Source organism: Actinia tenebrosa, unplaced genomic scaffold (assembly GCF_029948245.1).
Source record: "Actinia tenebrosa isolate PJP-AT-01 unplaced genomic scaffold, QUT_ActTen_1.0 PGA_scaffold16__25_contigs__length_10494907, whole genome shotgun sequence".
In the NCBI taxonomy this organism is placed as follows: domain Eukaryota; kingdom Metazoa; phylum Cnidaria; class Anthozoa; order Actiniaria; family Actiniidae; genus Actinia; species Actinia tenebrosa.
In genome coordinates, this window is record NW_028292576.1 from 9980326 (window position 1) to 9996794 (window position 16469).

The 16469-nt window shown below is 39.4% G+C and overlaps 3 protein-coding genes across 6 annotated transcripts; 1 reads left to right on the top strand and 2 right to left on the bottom strand.

The window, feature by feature from the left end:
* Positions 1–189: 189 nt before the first annotated feature.
* LOC116308488 (uncharacterized) lies at positions 190–5556 on the bottom strand. 3 transcript variants are annotated; one of them, XM_089031448.1, is made up of 6 exons: positions 4909–5556; positions 3543–3605; positions 2888–2926; positions 1857–2084; positions 1407–1559; positions 190–1074 (listed from the first exon to the last, which is right to left on the bottom strand). In XM_089031448.1, exons 2-6 carry the CDS (start codon positions 3598–3600, stop codon positions 626–628), a joined length of 927 nt encoding a protein of 308 aa, XP_088887574.1. In that variant the 5' UTR covers positions 3601–3605; positions 4909–5556; the 3' UTR covers positions 190–625. The 3 variants fall into 3 exon arrangements, with proteins under 3 accessions (XP_088887574.1, XP_088887573.1, XP_088887572.1); XM_089031447.1 differs by lacking the exon at positions 4909–5556 and adding an exon at positions 4566–4657; XM_089031446.1 differs by lacking the exon at positions 4909–5556 and adding an exon at positions 4200–4487.
* On the top strand, positions 1928–15112 carry LOC116308489 (uncharacterized). The gene is made up of 2 exons (XM_031718919.1): positions 1928–2062; positions 13561–15112. The coding sequence occupies exon 2, from the start codon at positions 13706–13708 to the stop codon at positions 14264–14266; it is 561 nt and encodes a 186-aa protein (XP_031574779.1). The 5' UTR covers positions 1928–2062; positions 13561–13705; the 3' UTR covers positions 14267–15112.
* Positions 5626–12924, bottom strand: LOC116308482 (uncharacterized). 2 transcript variants are annotated; one of them, XM_089031443.1, is made up of 11 exons: positions 12758–12924; positions 12253–12317; positions 11204–11698; positions 9893–10927; positions 9543–9746; positions 8782–8937; positions 8219–8377; positions 7895–8001; positions 7624–7682; positions 6892–7007; positions 5626–6694 (listed from the first exon to the last, which is right to left on the bottom strand). In XM_089031443.1, the coding sequence occupies exons 2-11, from the start codon at positions 12314–12316 to the stop codon at positions 6312–6314; spliced, it is 2778 nt and encodes a 925-aa protein (XP_088887569.1). In that variant the 5' UTR covers position 12317; positions 12758–12924; the 3' UTR covers positions 5626–6311. The 2 variants fall into 2 exon arrangements, with proteins under 2 accessions (XP_088887569.1, XP_031574769.2); XM_031718909.2 differs by having other exon boundaries at positions 12253–12320.
* Positions 15113–16469: the final 1357 nt, after the last annotated feature.

Consider the following 16469-nt stretch of genomic DNA (forward strand, 5'->3'; position numbering starts at 1 on the left):
CCGATAAAGGCATTTGAGTCATTAATCTATGTCATGGAGCAAAATAATAGGATTTTTCTAGTTTAGGAACGACCCTTTGTCATACAAATACATTGGCCTCGCTATGAAGCCCACCTTTTTTTCCTGTTTTTTTTTTAAATTTAAATTTTTATTTCGTTCCTGCTCATGCTTTAAAAAACACTTTAAACCTGAAGTTATAAATAGCGTTTAATTTTTTATTTTTCTCGTGTTTACAGAATTATGAATTTGATTATGATTATATATATAGCGCTCTTTTCCACATGGATATGTTCTAAGGCGTTTTACAATGAGTTATGGACTACTTCGAAAATGCCGCGGCCATCTTGAATCACAAGGCATCATCGGCCGTCCTGGGAGCAAATATACAAAGCTTTGTTACAATAATGGCGTAGAGTTGACATTAACGGTTCACAACAAGACAATTTGACAAGAGATGAATTAAAATAAATGAACAGTTGCACAACTTAGGAAATTTCTCAAATATCGTGGGTTGTCATTTCGACATCTTTGTTTTGTTTTACCCCCAGGGCGACCCATGATGCCTTGCGATTCAAGATGGCCGCCACATCGTTGAAGTAGTCCATTACGTTAATAACGGCAATCGCTATTTCCAGGAGTTACAACAGCTTAGAGTGCACTGTGGAGCGCACTGAACAGGGCATTGCGCCTGAGGACATCCATTAGGTACTGCAGGATATACAACAGGTTGTTGCAGACATGGAGGGTATTGACACGGATACTGTGGCTGACTCTGTTGTCCCGTGTTTGAACAACTAGATGTTTGACATGGATTTGATGAAGTAGGCTGGGTGTTAGGTCTTTTTGGTGTACTTGTGGCTGACCCGGAAGGCGTGGGAGAAGGAGAAGAAGAAGGAGTAGGCGAAGGCGAAGGTGAACGAGTTGGTGATGGAGTTGGTGAAGGAGTTGGTGATGGAGTTGGAGATGGAGTTGGTGATGGAGTCTTTGAAGGAGTAGGTTTTTTTGGTGTAGTTGTACGTTTGGTCGTGGTTTTTTTCGTGGTTGGTTTCCTCGTTGGTGAACCAGTAGTTGTATCTGTTAAATATTATTCAACTAAAATAAATACTTGATGCTATCATTATTATAATAGATATTACATCGTGTGTCCGGTGTGCGCTGCTAGTGACCTGCCTCTTACCGCTGTTGTCATGGATTCAGGAATCCCCAAACCCGCTTTCATATAGACCCCTTGGATGTGACGTCAAAGCAGCTCGATCTTGGGGACAAACAAGAGAATTCCAATCTCCTGAGAGTTGGAACCTATTGTTTTGTCCCCAGATTGAGCTGCATTCCAACGTGCTGCAAGGGGTCTATACCCTTTGAAAGAGAGATAAATTAACCATCTTTCTCTAACGGTTATTTTTTACCTTTCTTAACTTCGTATACAAAATTAGTTTTATCTTCGCCAATACAATCAAGACCTGCTTTACATGGTTCGCCACTGAAAGTAATACAGTGCTTGGATGGACCGTCACGTGCGTATCTTGATGTAGCACTGTTTGGTCCCGACCAGCATTCCCCTGGTGAGCCAAACAATAATGTGGTCAGTCAAACATGTAAGTGTACTAACACTCTAGACAGACACTGTAGTCACACAGAAAGATAGATAGACAGACGGACGGACGGACAGACAGACAGACAGACATACAGACGGAAAGACTGATTGAAGGACATACATTAGACTGATGTAGAGTCAGAGAACATGACAGACTGTCAGACAGACAGACAAATAGAAAGACAGACTGTCAGACAGACAAACAGACAGAAACTCAGGCAGACAGAGATACAAACCGAAAGACAGACAGACATACTCTTACCATAATATTGCAATCCAATCTTATTATAACCTTTCGACAGAGACTTTGCAGCACATCTACAGATAAGATCTACCATGTACTCATTCCACCTTCTCCAATTGATGAGGACGCCGCTATAAACAGGGCTAGTCGCGTCACGATCGGTAAACATCAGCTGTGGTAAGGGTCGAGGTTTCTTCATGCTGTCCTTGTAGCAACCAACCTTGGTGAGTTTGATTCCCTTGCATGCTAAAAATATATAATTATATATATATATAAAATAAAAGAGTATTTATGTAGCGCATCCTGAGAGCCTCGATGCGCTTTAAAGTAAGATAATTAAAGATAAAATTATATCTATTATATCTATAAATATATACTAGTATGATGATAATGATATCGATATAGAAATAAAGTATATAATATAAGAAAAAATGAAAGATGAAGCTATGCCTCTCTCAAGTCCATCCAGTGCAAAGGAGAGAGCTTGAGGGAGCCACAGCTCACACTTTCCAAGAAACATAGACAACGATAAGTAAAAATAGTTTATATATACAAAAATAAAAAATAAACACAAAAATCTTTCTACTAAACAGATACTAATTAAGCAGTTATTACTTAGACGTTAATGACCGAGCTTTCGGGCTCAAAGACCATCATCAACTGAGGCAGAGTACAATGTAGGATCGTGCTAGTGTTTTGTTATTTCTAGTTTGCGCGCCCTGGTTGTTTATTTGTAAACCCTTTTTAAAAGTACCGTTGGACGTTGAGCCCACAAGCTCGGTTAATAAATATCTATAATCAGCGAGGTTGTTGAGACGTGTAAACGATAATCATGATACCAACCGATAAAGAAACAATTAACCAGTTCACAATCATAAGGCCAGATATGATTGTCACAGTCATACAAACAACTTATCAACCCAAGATGTCTGGGTTTTTGTCTTCCGTAAATCAAAAAGTACTCAGACCGCTGGAAATTCCGTTGACTGAAGCGAAAAGTAAGTCTGGGAGTGTAATGGCCGCGTTATATAAAATTGATATAGTCTTACCTACAACTTTCGAGTTTGTTGGAAGACAGCAAGCTAGATCTGAAATCGATGAAAGTTATAAAACATAACGCATAAGATTGACATAACATTAGCTAAACCATGCACCATCAGTTGATGAACTAATTCTTGGTATTCATTCGTTGCACTGACAATTATTGTAAAAACAAAACCATGGCAACCATGTTGGTGTACATAACAAGAGAAGCGAAAGAGAAATCTCTTGTTAACTGTACACCAACATGGCGGTGATGACGTCACATATCAATCTCCAAAATGGGCGACATAAGGCTGCCTTCATAATGTATGGCAGAGGAGGGGGGGGGGGGGGGGGGCAGGTGAAATTTAGGGGGGATCGGAAAATTTTTTGCCAGTAAAATTGGGTGGGGGGGGGGGGGGGGGGGCGTTGAAAATTTTTTTCAGAGAATTGGGGGTGATGCAAAATTTTTAGAAGGAGCTACGAGAGATTGCCCAGGGGGATAGTTATTTTTGGGGGACTTCAAGGGGGGTCTTAAGAATTTTTTTGTCATTTAAAGATTTCACCTGCCCCCCCCCCCCCCACCCCCTTGCCATACATTATGAACGCAGCCTAAGGTCACGCGAAAACCAAAAAACTGAAAAGCTCTATGACTTCAAAAATAACTGAACAGGTACTTACCAAAATAACAAGAAATTACCACAGCAAGCACGAAGAACAATGACCGTCCTATCTTCATTGTATCTGTGGAAGAATAATAACATTAACAATACTCGATATATATGATATAAATGAAATAATCGTCATGCAGTTACAATGGAATGGCTTCCCATAAGAATAGTTATCGTATGAGTGGGAAACATACGGTACTGACTTACAGCACGTACACGGTACGACATGCCATAACACTGAAATGGCTTCCCAAAAGAATGGTTATCGTATGAGTTAGAAACATATTGTACTGACTTACAGCTTGTACACGGTACGACATGCCGTAACGTTGAAATGGTTTCCCATAAGAATGGTTATCGTATGAGTTAGAAACATACAGTACTGACTTACAGCTTGTACTCGGTGCGACATGCTCTAACATTGAAATGGCTTCCCATAAGAATGGTTATCGTATGAGTTAGAAACATACAGTACTGACTTACAGCTTGTACACGGTACAACATGCTCTAACATTGAAATGGCTTCCCATAAGAATGGTTATCGTACGAGTTAGAAACATACAGTACTGACTTACAGCTTGTACACGGTACGACATGCTCTAACATTGAAATGGCTTCCCATAAGAATGGTTATCGTATGAGTTAGAAACATACAGTACTGACTTACAGCTTGTACACGGTGCAACATGCTCTAACATTGAAATGGCTTCCCATAAGAATGGTTATCGTATAATTAGAAACATACAGTACTGACTTACAGCTTGTACACGGTACATGCCGTAACATTGAAATGGCTTTCTATTATCTCACAATTAATTCATTTACCACAGCGCGTAGTTACGGCTATGTTAGTTGAAGGTACGTCTACAGTACAGCTACGAATTTGACGTGTGTCGTTGCTCACTCGTACCAAAACCGTTTTATAACATTGTAGCCTGCGACTCTAGACGTCCATTCCGACTAATATTAATATTAATAGTTGGCGATTTACAGCAGATATCGAGTTAAAAAGAATACACATAAAAATATTTACCAGGAAGTCGAGCGTAATCTAAAAGAGTGCCTCTAGATACTTCACTGATTCTTTTCTAGCTTATCTATCGTGTTTTTTAAAATTTCTCAGCCGGTTATGAGTTTTCGGTTATTCTAATCAATAATTCATTAGCAACACCTTTGATCAACATTATTTACAAATAAAATTAATTAATCGTATCGGCAGCTTATGATTTAAATAACTTTCTGGAGGGATGTTTGGAACTATGTTTTTATTAAGGTTTACGAAAAGTATTTCATTTACTAGGAAGGCGAAGCGAAAAACATATGAATTGGAAAAATTGCCAGAAAGGAATTCATTGTTTTTCACCCCTAACAAGTACCTTTTAACACTTCTTGCTCTCATCGCTAAAACAAACATCGAACTTGTGAAATCAGACCTTCCTCATATGGGAAGACTGATTTGAGCTTTCTTTGGCGGCTTTACTGAGAAGTGGAAGTGGGGTTTTGCCACAACCACGTGACGACAGCCATATTGGATGATAAGGACAATACAATCGTTTTACATGAGAAATAATTCAATTCCCCATTTAAAAACTTTTTTTTGTTCTGAAATCATCTAACATGGCCACCAGCAATCTATTTCCACAAAAAGTTTATATACTTTATATTATACTGTGAGCTGCGCATGCGTCATATGCAGTCGCGGGTTTGACTTACGAAAGCGATTGGCTGACGATAAAGAACGCATCCCACATGGAAAGGAGCGAGCATGCGTTTTTAGCCAACTGCGTTACAATCAGAATTTTGAGTATGCTGGTCATAGCAAGGGGTTAATCATCTACGGTCTAGGGGCCGACTAACCTCTCCCTTAGGATTCGCCCGAGCTTCCTGATCAGTCTGTAAATCTCCGGATAGCGGTGTCGGGGCCGAAATCTCTGGCGTAGCCGTAAATGCTTCGCGCAGCCATACGACGGTTCAGCACTCGATGTCTGGAAGTATGGTCCTAAATTTATCGGTTCAATAAAGATAAAAAATCCCAAAATCTTTCTTTTTTTTGGCAGATGAACTCATGAAAATATTATTTTAGAAAAGACAAGAGAAGTACCAACTGCATGTGCCGCAGGATTAATATTTTAATTTAAAAGTGAACCAACTGAGGCCGAGCTATTTAACAAACGAACTTTGAACCGCGTATTTTCACGCTGCAAATTGTGTGACTATGGGAGACTGCTAAATAAACTATTTTTGGTCTGACCGAAGATTTTCAACCTTCACCTTCACCTTCCCTCACAAAACGGCAGGAATCCCGAATCCCGAGTAGTAGTGCAGTTTTTTGGTATGACTGTGAAAAGCTCAGTGCCGTAAGCGTGACGTGCCGTGACCGTGATACTTTCTAGAATTTTAATTGGCTGATTTTTTTCACGCGCAATATGATTGGTCTAAAAGTGCCGTGATCTTGGCGTGACCGTGTCCGCGCCGTGTTTATGCCGTGTTCCGGGTATTTGATTGGATGGAGAATAAATTCTCGTGCAATGTGATTGGTCTGGCGTATCCCTTGCTGTGTCACGACCGTGTTCGTGCCGTGAACTTTTCACAGTCATACGAAAACCGCACTATAGATAGAGTGATGTCATGGCGGGCATGTTGTATGGCAAAACAAAACAATTTTTTTTCTTTTGGGAAATAATATCTGTTGTCATGTAGAACATTGTAAAGTTTCTGCTCTACAACATTACTGCCTTGAAAACCCTCTATTTATAGTATCTGTTTTCTACAGTCAGCTTTAAAATGCTTTTTTAATGTGACTTTTCTTTGATTTTTGTATCACTGATTTGCAGCAGTTCTGTGGGCACAGCGTCGTACATACGAACTGACATCCATCGGGACACGAAGGACCCAACGAGGTTATCAAATTTTGTGGCGTAGCTTGGGGCTCTGGGTTTCCTAGAGGGGGGTTAATGGTTTGATAAATAAGGGGGCCCATTACAGCGGGCTGTGTATTGTAGGTAATTATTGGTTGGGTTTGATAAGCTTGTTGGTAGGTTGGATTACTGGTATAGTCCACGGAGGGTTGTGGTTGATATGTTGCTATACAACAAGATGGTTGGCAGGAAGGAAAGCATTTCGAGGAACAAAAGGCTGGGCATCGTGGTGGCGTGTAACAACCTGCAAATCGATCAAATAAATTAATTAAAAATAGACCTCTTCACCTTGGGCATAATGTTTTCCCATTTCAGACCACTTGTCCTTCTCTTGAGAATAATATTCTTTGTTTGAGTTGTATCGATACTCATGTGTCTTATCGCGAATTTTTAACAAATTTCTTATTCAAATAAAGTAACGATGAAAAAGACGACAAATACCTGCGGCCATGACATTTCGTGCACCAAAATAATCAATCAGTTTTGTCAGGTACTGGTCGGTATTGTCAAACTTCAAGACTGCATACATCTTGCTGATACTTCTGTTTTCTGTTCGCCTGAAAGACAAACAACACACGCTGACCAATAGTCCTTTTTCACAGTTCTCTGCGCCATCTTAAAAGGTAGTCGTGCCTTTGCATCGCAGTGAGATGAACGGTGAGCTTGCAATGATTGAGACGTGAATAATTGTCCAAGATGTTAAAAAAGGAGTCTATAATTGCAAGCTCACAGTTTGCTTCGCTTAAATGCAAAGGCACGGGTACTTTTTAAGATGGTGCAAGGGAAGAGTCACAGAACAATGAAGGGGCGCGGGCACGCGCGCGGTTTTGGCGCGAAATTTGCCGCCAAAACCACAGAAAACCCATCAACATAATTCACCAAAACAACCATTTAGCAGCAAAGTTCAGTTATAATCTGCTGCTATTCTGATATTGAAAAATATAGAATTGTGAAATATTTCGACTTTTTGTCAATAGTCTTGTAATGCATACATTGGAAACATGCATTTTAAGTTGTGAGGGAGAAGGGTGTGAGGAAGAGGGTGGGAGAGTAGGGGTACCCCTCCCCACGTCATTGACAATCACATCATGAAAGTCATGACATTCAAGGAAGTCACGCAAACTGTCACGCAACTAGTTTAGCCTCACGATAAGTAACTCAGCAATGACTTACCCAAATTTTTCAAATGTTATTCCTCTAAAGTCCTCGTCCTCTCCATAAAGGTTGAGAATCTTTGAAACAAAGTACTAGTCAGTCGAGCAATGGTTTGAACAAACTGCTAACATGGACTCAGCCAAGCACTGGTTTTACTATTGATGGTTTTCACGTCGGCCATGTTGGAGAATTTTAACTTCCAACATGGCCGCCGTGTCTTGTTATTTAATTCTCTTGGGAATGGTTGAAAACCATCAATTCGGTTTGTTTAATGCATAATGTTACGTACCTGGATTTCAATGTTCTCTCGTGCTTTTTTATAGTACAGTGTGTTAGGGTTCTTCAAATCGTCTCTCCACCGTGTCGGTAATAGAAGGACAATTAGAAATTCTTTGCCTTATGAAAAAATTGGAAAATTGTTACCGAGCTAGTTACGAATACAATGAATATCGTTTACTATCGCCACGCCACACCACATCACGCCACACCACACCACATCACGCCATATCAAATCCGGCCACACCACAGCTTTAATCACACTTCACCACACCTTATCACAGCCACACCGCGACACATTAACCCAACTCATCTCATCCCATCTTCATGTACTCACATGCTAAATTCTTGAAGTCTTTAAATGGTTTATTCGATGATTCATTTAGAAGCCTTGAGTCGTGAAGTTTTGGCTTTTTGCTAGGCGTAGTCAGACTGTCCATTAATTTGTAGTTATTGTGTGTTGACTTGTTTAGCGACACTGAATCCATGACACGATCTATAAATAAACAGAAAAGAGTCTATCTGTATCAGTCTGTCAAAGGCATAGACAAATCCTTCAAATTAAGAGTCGACAAAGCTCATGATCTTATTACCCCGAGTCGCTATACTTCACAGGGGCGGATCCAGGATTTTGTTCAGGGAGGGGTGCTGCGCACAAAGTTAACCCAGGGAGGGATGCACCCCTTAGAATCAAAGGAAAAAAACAGTATTGGTTATCTTCGAAGTAGGGACACAAAAGAACTTATTAAAATTGAAATTAAAATTAAACGTTTAGTAGAAGCGCATAACATTTCTCAACTGCAAAGACTTTCAAAAAAAAAAAAAAAAAAAATCAGTTATTTCCGAAAAATAGTTGCAATAGTTAAGCCCAACTAAAACCGAGCTATTACATCAACTTACTGTTGTTGCTTATTCTATAAACATAATTAGCATCTGGTCCTCCAACGCACTCAATGTCGGACTCTTGACAAGGCTTAAATTCACTGTTAAAGCAATTTGTCGATGTTTTGTGGACATCGTAAGTTTTCTCTGCATCTTTTCCACTCCAACACTCATCTAAAAAGCAAAACATATCAAATTATTGTACATCAATTAATCATTAATTCACCATCAATTCATTAATTCACCATCAATTCATCATTAATTCACCATCAATTCATTAATTCACCATCAATTCATCATTAATTCACCATCAATTCATCATTAATTCACCATCAATTCATCATTAATTCACCATCAATTCATCATTAATTCATCATCAATTCATCATTAATTCACCATCAATTAATCATTAATTCACCATCAATTAATCAATAAATCATAATTAAATATCCTGAACTACCCATCATATTACCACTTATTCACCAGCAAGTAATTCTCAATCAGTTATTAATTTATTATCAATTAATAATTAATTAACCATTAATTAATTTGAATCCGACGCTCCAATGGCACGGTGATAGTCTATTAGCCAGAAAGGAGCGGCGCCAGCGCACGCGTTTTGGCGCGAAATTCCCCGCCACAGGAACTCCATAAGTATATACCACGGACAAATCTATTTTCAAAGGGCTTTTCTGTTATCCCTACACGAAACAATATGAAATTTCACAGACATGCGACTTCTATCGTGAAATTAAACTATACTTGATATTAACAGTTACCATAAAACTGAAGTCCAAAAACTGTAAACTCTCTTCTCTTGGCTTCTTCTGCGCACCGACATACTTTTCTTTTCATGTCATGTTTTCGGTTTAGCAAATCACTTTGATCCTTTTCGGTGAAGAGTAAGTCCTTAAGGGGACGAGGAGGGGACTGCTTATCAGCAAAACAGCCAACCTTAGTGAATTTTACTTGACAATCATAATCTGAAAGAAAAAATGACCATGGCTGAAATTCATAATGATATTAATGATGGTGATGATTTTTGTCTGTTGCATGTGTCATGCTTCCAGGACTCGTTTAAACCTCAAGTGTTCTCTCAACCTTCTTGAAAAAAAGCAATGATTTATACCTGGATGGTTAGTATCGTTCTGTTTTATTTGTTTGGTCGGCGTTCCTTGATAAAGTAGATTTTCAAGAGATTTTATCTTGATGTTCATTTGCGTGGTCGTCATCCTTTTGCTTGGGGAAAAATCACTTGACGTCTTATTTGTCCCTGCGTTATTTCCGGCTGATGATTTGGTTGGACTTCCGGTTGATGACGACATGGGTATTCGGCTACTTCCTTCCATCAATGTTGGACTTCTGCTTGTTTTCCCTACAATCGTTGTACTTCCTGCTGATGGTTGGGTTGGACTTCCGGTCGGAGACATGGATGTTGGTTTACTTCCTTCCAATATTTTTGGATTTCCGCTTGTTTTCCCTGAAGGTGTTGTACTTCCTGCTGATGGTTGGGTTGGACTTCCGGTCGGAGACATGGATGTTGGTTTACTTCCTTCCAATATTTTTGGATTTCCGCTTGTTTTCCCTGAAGGTGTTGTACTTCCTGCTGATGGTTGGGTTGGACTTCCGGTCGAAGACATGGATGTTGGTTTACTTCCTTCCAATATTTTTGGATTTCCGCTTGTTTTCCCTGAAGGTGTTGTACTTCCTGCTGATGGTTGGGTTGGACTTCCGGTCGGAGACGTGGATGTTGGGTTACTTCCTTCCATCATTTTTGGATTTCCGCTTGTTTTCCCTGAAGGCGTTGTACTTCCTGCTGAGGCTGTGGCTTGACTTCCGGTCGGAGACGTGGATGTTGGTTTACTTCCTTCCATCATTTTTGGATTTCCGCTTGTTTTCCCTGAAGGCGTTGTACTTCCTGCTGATGGTTTGGTTGGACTTCCGGTCGGAGACATGGATGTTGGGTTACTTCCTTCCATCATTTTTGGATTTCCGCTTGTTTTCCCTGAAGGCGTTGTACTTCCTGCTGAGGCTGTGGTTGGACTTCCGGTCGGAGACATGGGTGTTGGGTTACTTTCTTCCATCATTTTTGGACTTTCGCTTCTTATCGTTTCAGTAATTTTACTTCCTGTTGATGCTGTTATTGGACTTCCGCTTGCTGTATCTATTCAAGTAATCAAATCAGTCAATTCGAATCAAGACCGCAAAATTCTTTGCGTATAACCCTCTCCTGAGGATGGCAATGGGGGTACCCAATTGTCAGTTAACTACTTATTTTAGGTTATTTGTCAGTTAAATACTAGTTGTTGTTTTTTTGGCCAATTGCCAGTTAACTAGTCACCCCATTTGGACCCTCTGTCCTGGTATCTATCAGAGTCGGATAAGCCCAATACGCATGTGCAGTGATAACTAGTATCGGAAAGGAGACAGTACTTCGTACCTTCACATTTCATATCTCCCTTTAGATCGTCGAAGTTCAAATGTCCCCATCCTTGGCTGGAATTATCAACCAGTCTGATCTTAGCTGTTTGGCCCCTGTACCGCCCTACAGACCAATGAACTCTGCGCATGGTTTCTGAACATTTCCCTGTGTCATATTCCACAACGGAACCATTAATCAACAATTCGGCCCTCACTTTTGATTGGTCACATCCTCCGCCAATCAGAAAATTGATATCGGTTCCAGTAATTCTAAATGCAGGCGAAGTAAGTTTTCCTGTGGGGAAATCACTCTGCACTTTTCCTGGACGAGAATCTGGCTTTGGCCTGTCTTCGTAAGTCCCGATCCAATAACGACCTTGATGACTTGCATGTATTCCAGGTTTTCGGATTGATGGGTTGTCTCCATATGTCGGTTGATTATTAAAGGCGTCGCCGGATCTTTCCCAACCTTTGAGCGAACTGATTCCCTCTTCGAAGTCATTGGTACAGAGGGCTGGGGAAAAAAACAGTGATTAAATATAATAAGTCTCCAGTTCTAGAAGCGAATAGACCTCGGCTCGAGCGTAATGTTATCCCATTTCAGAACACTTGCCATTATTATCATCATCATCATCATCATTATTATTATTAGACCACGTGTCCTTCCCTTGAGAATAAGATTCTTTGTTTGAGCTGCATCCATATTCATATGTCTTCTCATGTGCACCCCAGCACAACCGTTAAACAAAGAAATGATACTGTAGAGAATAACACGCGGACTGAAATGGGAAAGCATTACGGTCGAGCCAAGGAGGTCTATTGGAATTTAGGCGTTGATCTTTGTGGTGGGAGGAAAACCTTAGAACCCGGAGAAAAATCCTCGAAGGACAGGAGAGAACCAACGAACGACTCTACTTGTATGTGATGGAGGTTCTGGGGATCGAACCCTTAACCACAGTGGTGAGAGGTGGCGCATCAGCAGTGCATGCGCACATCACCCACGTGTATGGGCTGAAACACTGAACATGGGTATACTGTATGACAAGTGTATCAATAGTATATACTCACCATTAACGTATCGGGATCCTCTTCCAGTCAGCTGAGCCACAACTATTAGGATATACAGGAACATTCTTCTTCGTATCAGCGAACATTCAATCAAATAAAAATAACAAAGTAATCACTGGAATAAGCTTTGCAATCTGTGAGTCGGACCAAATGTTAGACCACAGGGACCCCAAGCGATGATGAAAAATATGTTCGTTAAAAAAGGCTTTTAATTTTAAAAAAGCGGTTTATCACCAATAAGAGAAATAAGAGCAATAAAAACATTTAATTTATCATGTAAAACTGAGGTCTGAGATAAGCAAGGACCGGCACCAAGGTTAGCATAGTGCATTGGCTTTTTAACAGCGCATAATAAGTGTTTGTTTATTACTCTAAAAATTGTTTAGATAAGGTGATAAAAAATCGAATTGTTTACCACAAAGAGTGTCAATATTTAGGTATTGAGGACGAAATTTTGAAATAGTATTCAATAAATAAATTACTGATGTGCTATCAGACTGGTTACCTTATTTTCAAGTTATTCCGTAGTTTTAAAATATCCAATCTTCATTGGTTGTCATGAAATCATAAAGAAGATATCGACGACCTGCTCAACCATTGGTGATTTAGAAGCGGCTTAAAATCCAGCCAGACGTCGATATATCCTTAGTTATTATAAGGAAGCGAGAAAAATATTTCATTCCAATGTTGTTTTTTTTAATATTTCGAGTCACAGGTATAACTGCCGGTTCAGTGATTTTTCTTTGTATTCCATACCTTGAAGATACCTGTTGTAAAAAAGAGGCAAAATAGTCTTTGTTATAAGTATTCGTTACACCAGTTGCTTTCTTACGAGGAATTTTATAGAAATGGGGAGGTGGACAGTGCAGTGGCGTAGCGAGAGTCGCACATGAATTAGTTGTGTGTGTTAGCAATCTCGTACCCGGGACCCGATTGTACGAAAGTTGGATAGCACTATCCGGTAGATAAATTTATTGGATAACAGCATGGACTTATCCATTGGGTAAGGATTTATCCCTTGGATAGCGCTACCAGGCTTCGTACAACCGGGCGCGGAGCCCTTATTTCCATTCTCGTACCCAGAGCTCCTCGGTTTCGTTCCTACCCGTCTAATCGAGATATGGTATCGGAGAAGCGCACGCGTTTTGGCGCGAAAAATTCCTGCTAAATCCACTAAGCTCCATACATACTTTATTAAACACATTCCCTATACAGATCAGAAAGTGCAACTTAGCGAGAAAATGAATAGGAGAAAAAGAGAAAAAGAAAAGTAAATGAGACTAAAAATTGCGTTACTCTGCTTTCTAGTCCACAGGAACCCCAACAAGCGATCTATACGCTTGTTATTCAAAATGGCGGAAATGATTGCACCACCACATCGAAAGAAGAAAGAGCCAGTTTTATCCTCATAGCAATGTAGAACCTTCACATGTGATACTCACCTCGAACAAGGATGAGCAAAAAAAGCAAATTAGACGTGCCAATAATCTTTCATTCAAGAGTTAGAGACCCTTACAATAAATTTTCCAACTTTTACGAAGTCGACCTCGAGATGCCTGAAGGAATCTTTCCCTCAGTTGAACATTATTTTCAAGGAATGAAATTCGTCCCAAAAGATCGTGAAAAGTTCACGAAAGGAGGCCAGTTCGATAAACCAGCAGCTACAAAATGGCCTGAAAACGTCTCAAAAGGTTGCGTAGCAAAATCTGCAGGGTCAAAATCCGGCACTGCTAAACATCAAATCACCTTGGCTGAAGACGCTTTGGATCAAAATGCCGCTCAAATTCGCATGAAAAATGCATTGAGGATAAAGTTTCAACAAGAGCCGTTCAATAGTTTGTTGCTGGAGACAGGAGATAGGTTGTTGGTGCATATACCAATGAGAGGAAAGACAGATTTTTGGACTGCTAAGATAGATAAGACAACAGGGGAACTTGTTGGAGAGAATACAATGGCGAAACTGTTAATGGAGGTTCGTCAGGAGTTGAGAAGTTGTCCTACAGGGAGTCATTAAACAATGGTGAAGGGATGGGAGAGGTAGACCTCACGCCCTCCTATAATTCAGGGTTCAATTTTAGGTATAACTTTGACAACAGAAATTTTAAAAATTTGAGCACAGGGAGCCCAATAGTTGTTGTAGCTGTAGTAGTTGTTGTTATAGGGTAGTTCTCACATGACTGTGACAAGCTCAGTGTCATGTGTGCCTCACTGTGACTGTGACTAGAATTTTAATTGGCTGATTGTTTTTTTGCATGATGTGTTTGGTCTGGCAGTTGAGTGGCCTCCTTTGCAGATGTCATTAGCATTGCGTGATGACCCTAATGACATCTTCAAAGGAGGCTAGCAGTTGTGTGGCCTTGATATTACTGCATCCACACTGTATTACGGGCATTCCATTGGATACAAAACAAGTTTTTTGCGCGATATGATTGGTCTGGTGTGTTTTTTGCCATGTCATGGCCATGTTTGTGCAGCAAGATTTTCAGTCATACGAAAACTGCTCTAATAATTGTAGTAGTAGAAGTAGTCATTTAGCAGTTGTGGTAGTGATAATAATTGTACCCTTGTAGTTATAGTAGCAGTATTCGTCGTAGTAGTTGTTGTACTAGTTATAATAGGTCTACAAGTTGTTGTATTATAATAGTGTAGTAGTTGTTTACAGTGATTTTACTGTGTCCAAATTCTTTTCTTTTGTTTTGACTGCTTGTCAACACTAATTGGTGCACTTTGTTTTGAGTCAAATCAAATTAATCTAGTACATGTAGTAGGTATTAGCTTTTCCAAGCTAAGATTGAGGAAAAAACTTGGTTGAGTTGGCATTCGACTGTTTTAGAGGACCAAATAAACATGATCTTTGAAATATGTTCCTTAAGATGGTCCCACAAGGCACTATGATCAAAGACAGTGGGGCATATTGAAAAATGGGGGGGGGGGGGGGGGGGGGGGGGCTGGCATCTGAAAATAAAGCATATAGCTCAATCAAATTTCAGGGGGGGGGGGGAAATGTTTTTTATTTATATTCCTATTTTTGGTGCAAAAAGTGGGGGGACTGCACCCCCCGCTCCACGGTCCCCAATGATGCCAACTCAACCAATAATTCCCTCAACCTTGGAACAGCTTATAGAAGAGTAAAATTTTAACTTAAATCAGAAAAATATTTAAAAATTTTTATTATAGTTTTGTGCCAAGGCAAGTGTATTTAATTTGAACACTGAAACAATAATGTAAACACAATAAATGAATAGATATGAGATTGTCTTCCATATATTCGGTTTAGGTTTAAATATAATATCTAGTTCTGTCGTTCTAACATCCACTCATTAATTTGCAGTAGCAAACTAGTGCATGAAATCAAAACACCCTGCTGATGTCTATCTAATAGTTATCTCATGCCTATAAGGTGGTAAGTATGTGTATAGTACAGTAGTATTAAGAATTCTTAAATATATTATATTTACACTGTTGGATTCATAAGTACCTTTTTTAATTAACACATATATTCCTATGTACACATATATTTCTTATCTTAATTTGTGCTTATATAGCGCATATTGCAATGTTTTGGCATCATTTCACACTAAACATAATTCCCCCTTAAATGTAAAAACTTTGGGTTATAAATGCATCTATCTTAAATTTGCAATCAGGCTTCGTAATATCAATAACAAAGTTTGTCTCTGATTTAATTAATGCTACCTAGACGTCACGACCATTTACAAATGGCCTTCATCTGTAAAAATGCATCTTTTTGTTTAGTATTTTGGCGTATTCGTTATAATCCAAAATCTATTCAATTCCCAGAGTTTTTTTTAGTCAGTACATGATTTGAAAGGCTAGGCTAAACTATTATCTTAAAAAAGCATTACAAGTTGTTTTACAAAAGAAATGTACCGTTTTTTTAATTACCAAAGAGGTGACAATGAAGGTGGACAATTGGCCATTTTCTAAACGAGTGCTTTTATTTTCATTCATTGTTCGACAAGGCTTATCTGCTATTACCATTCAGTGTTAACTGACTGCTAAATGTGCATAGGTTGTGAATAGCCTTGAATACAAATAGATCTATCGGCTTTGTGTCTTTATTTTTGATTTCGTGGAATCAAGTTCAGAACTTGCCTTTACCTAACTATCTGATAAGCTGTTGAAGATTCCATTCATATTTCAAAGGAATCCTGTTTGACAATCGAAATGATGAACTCACGCCTTTAAACGTGTTA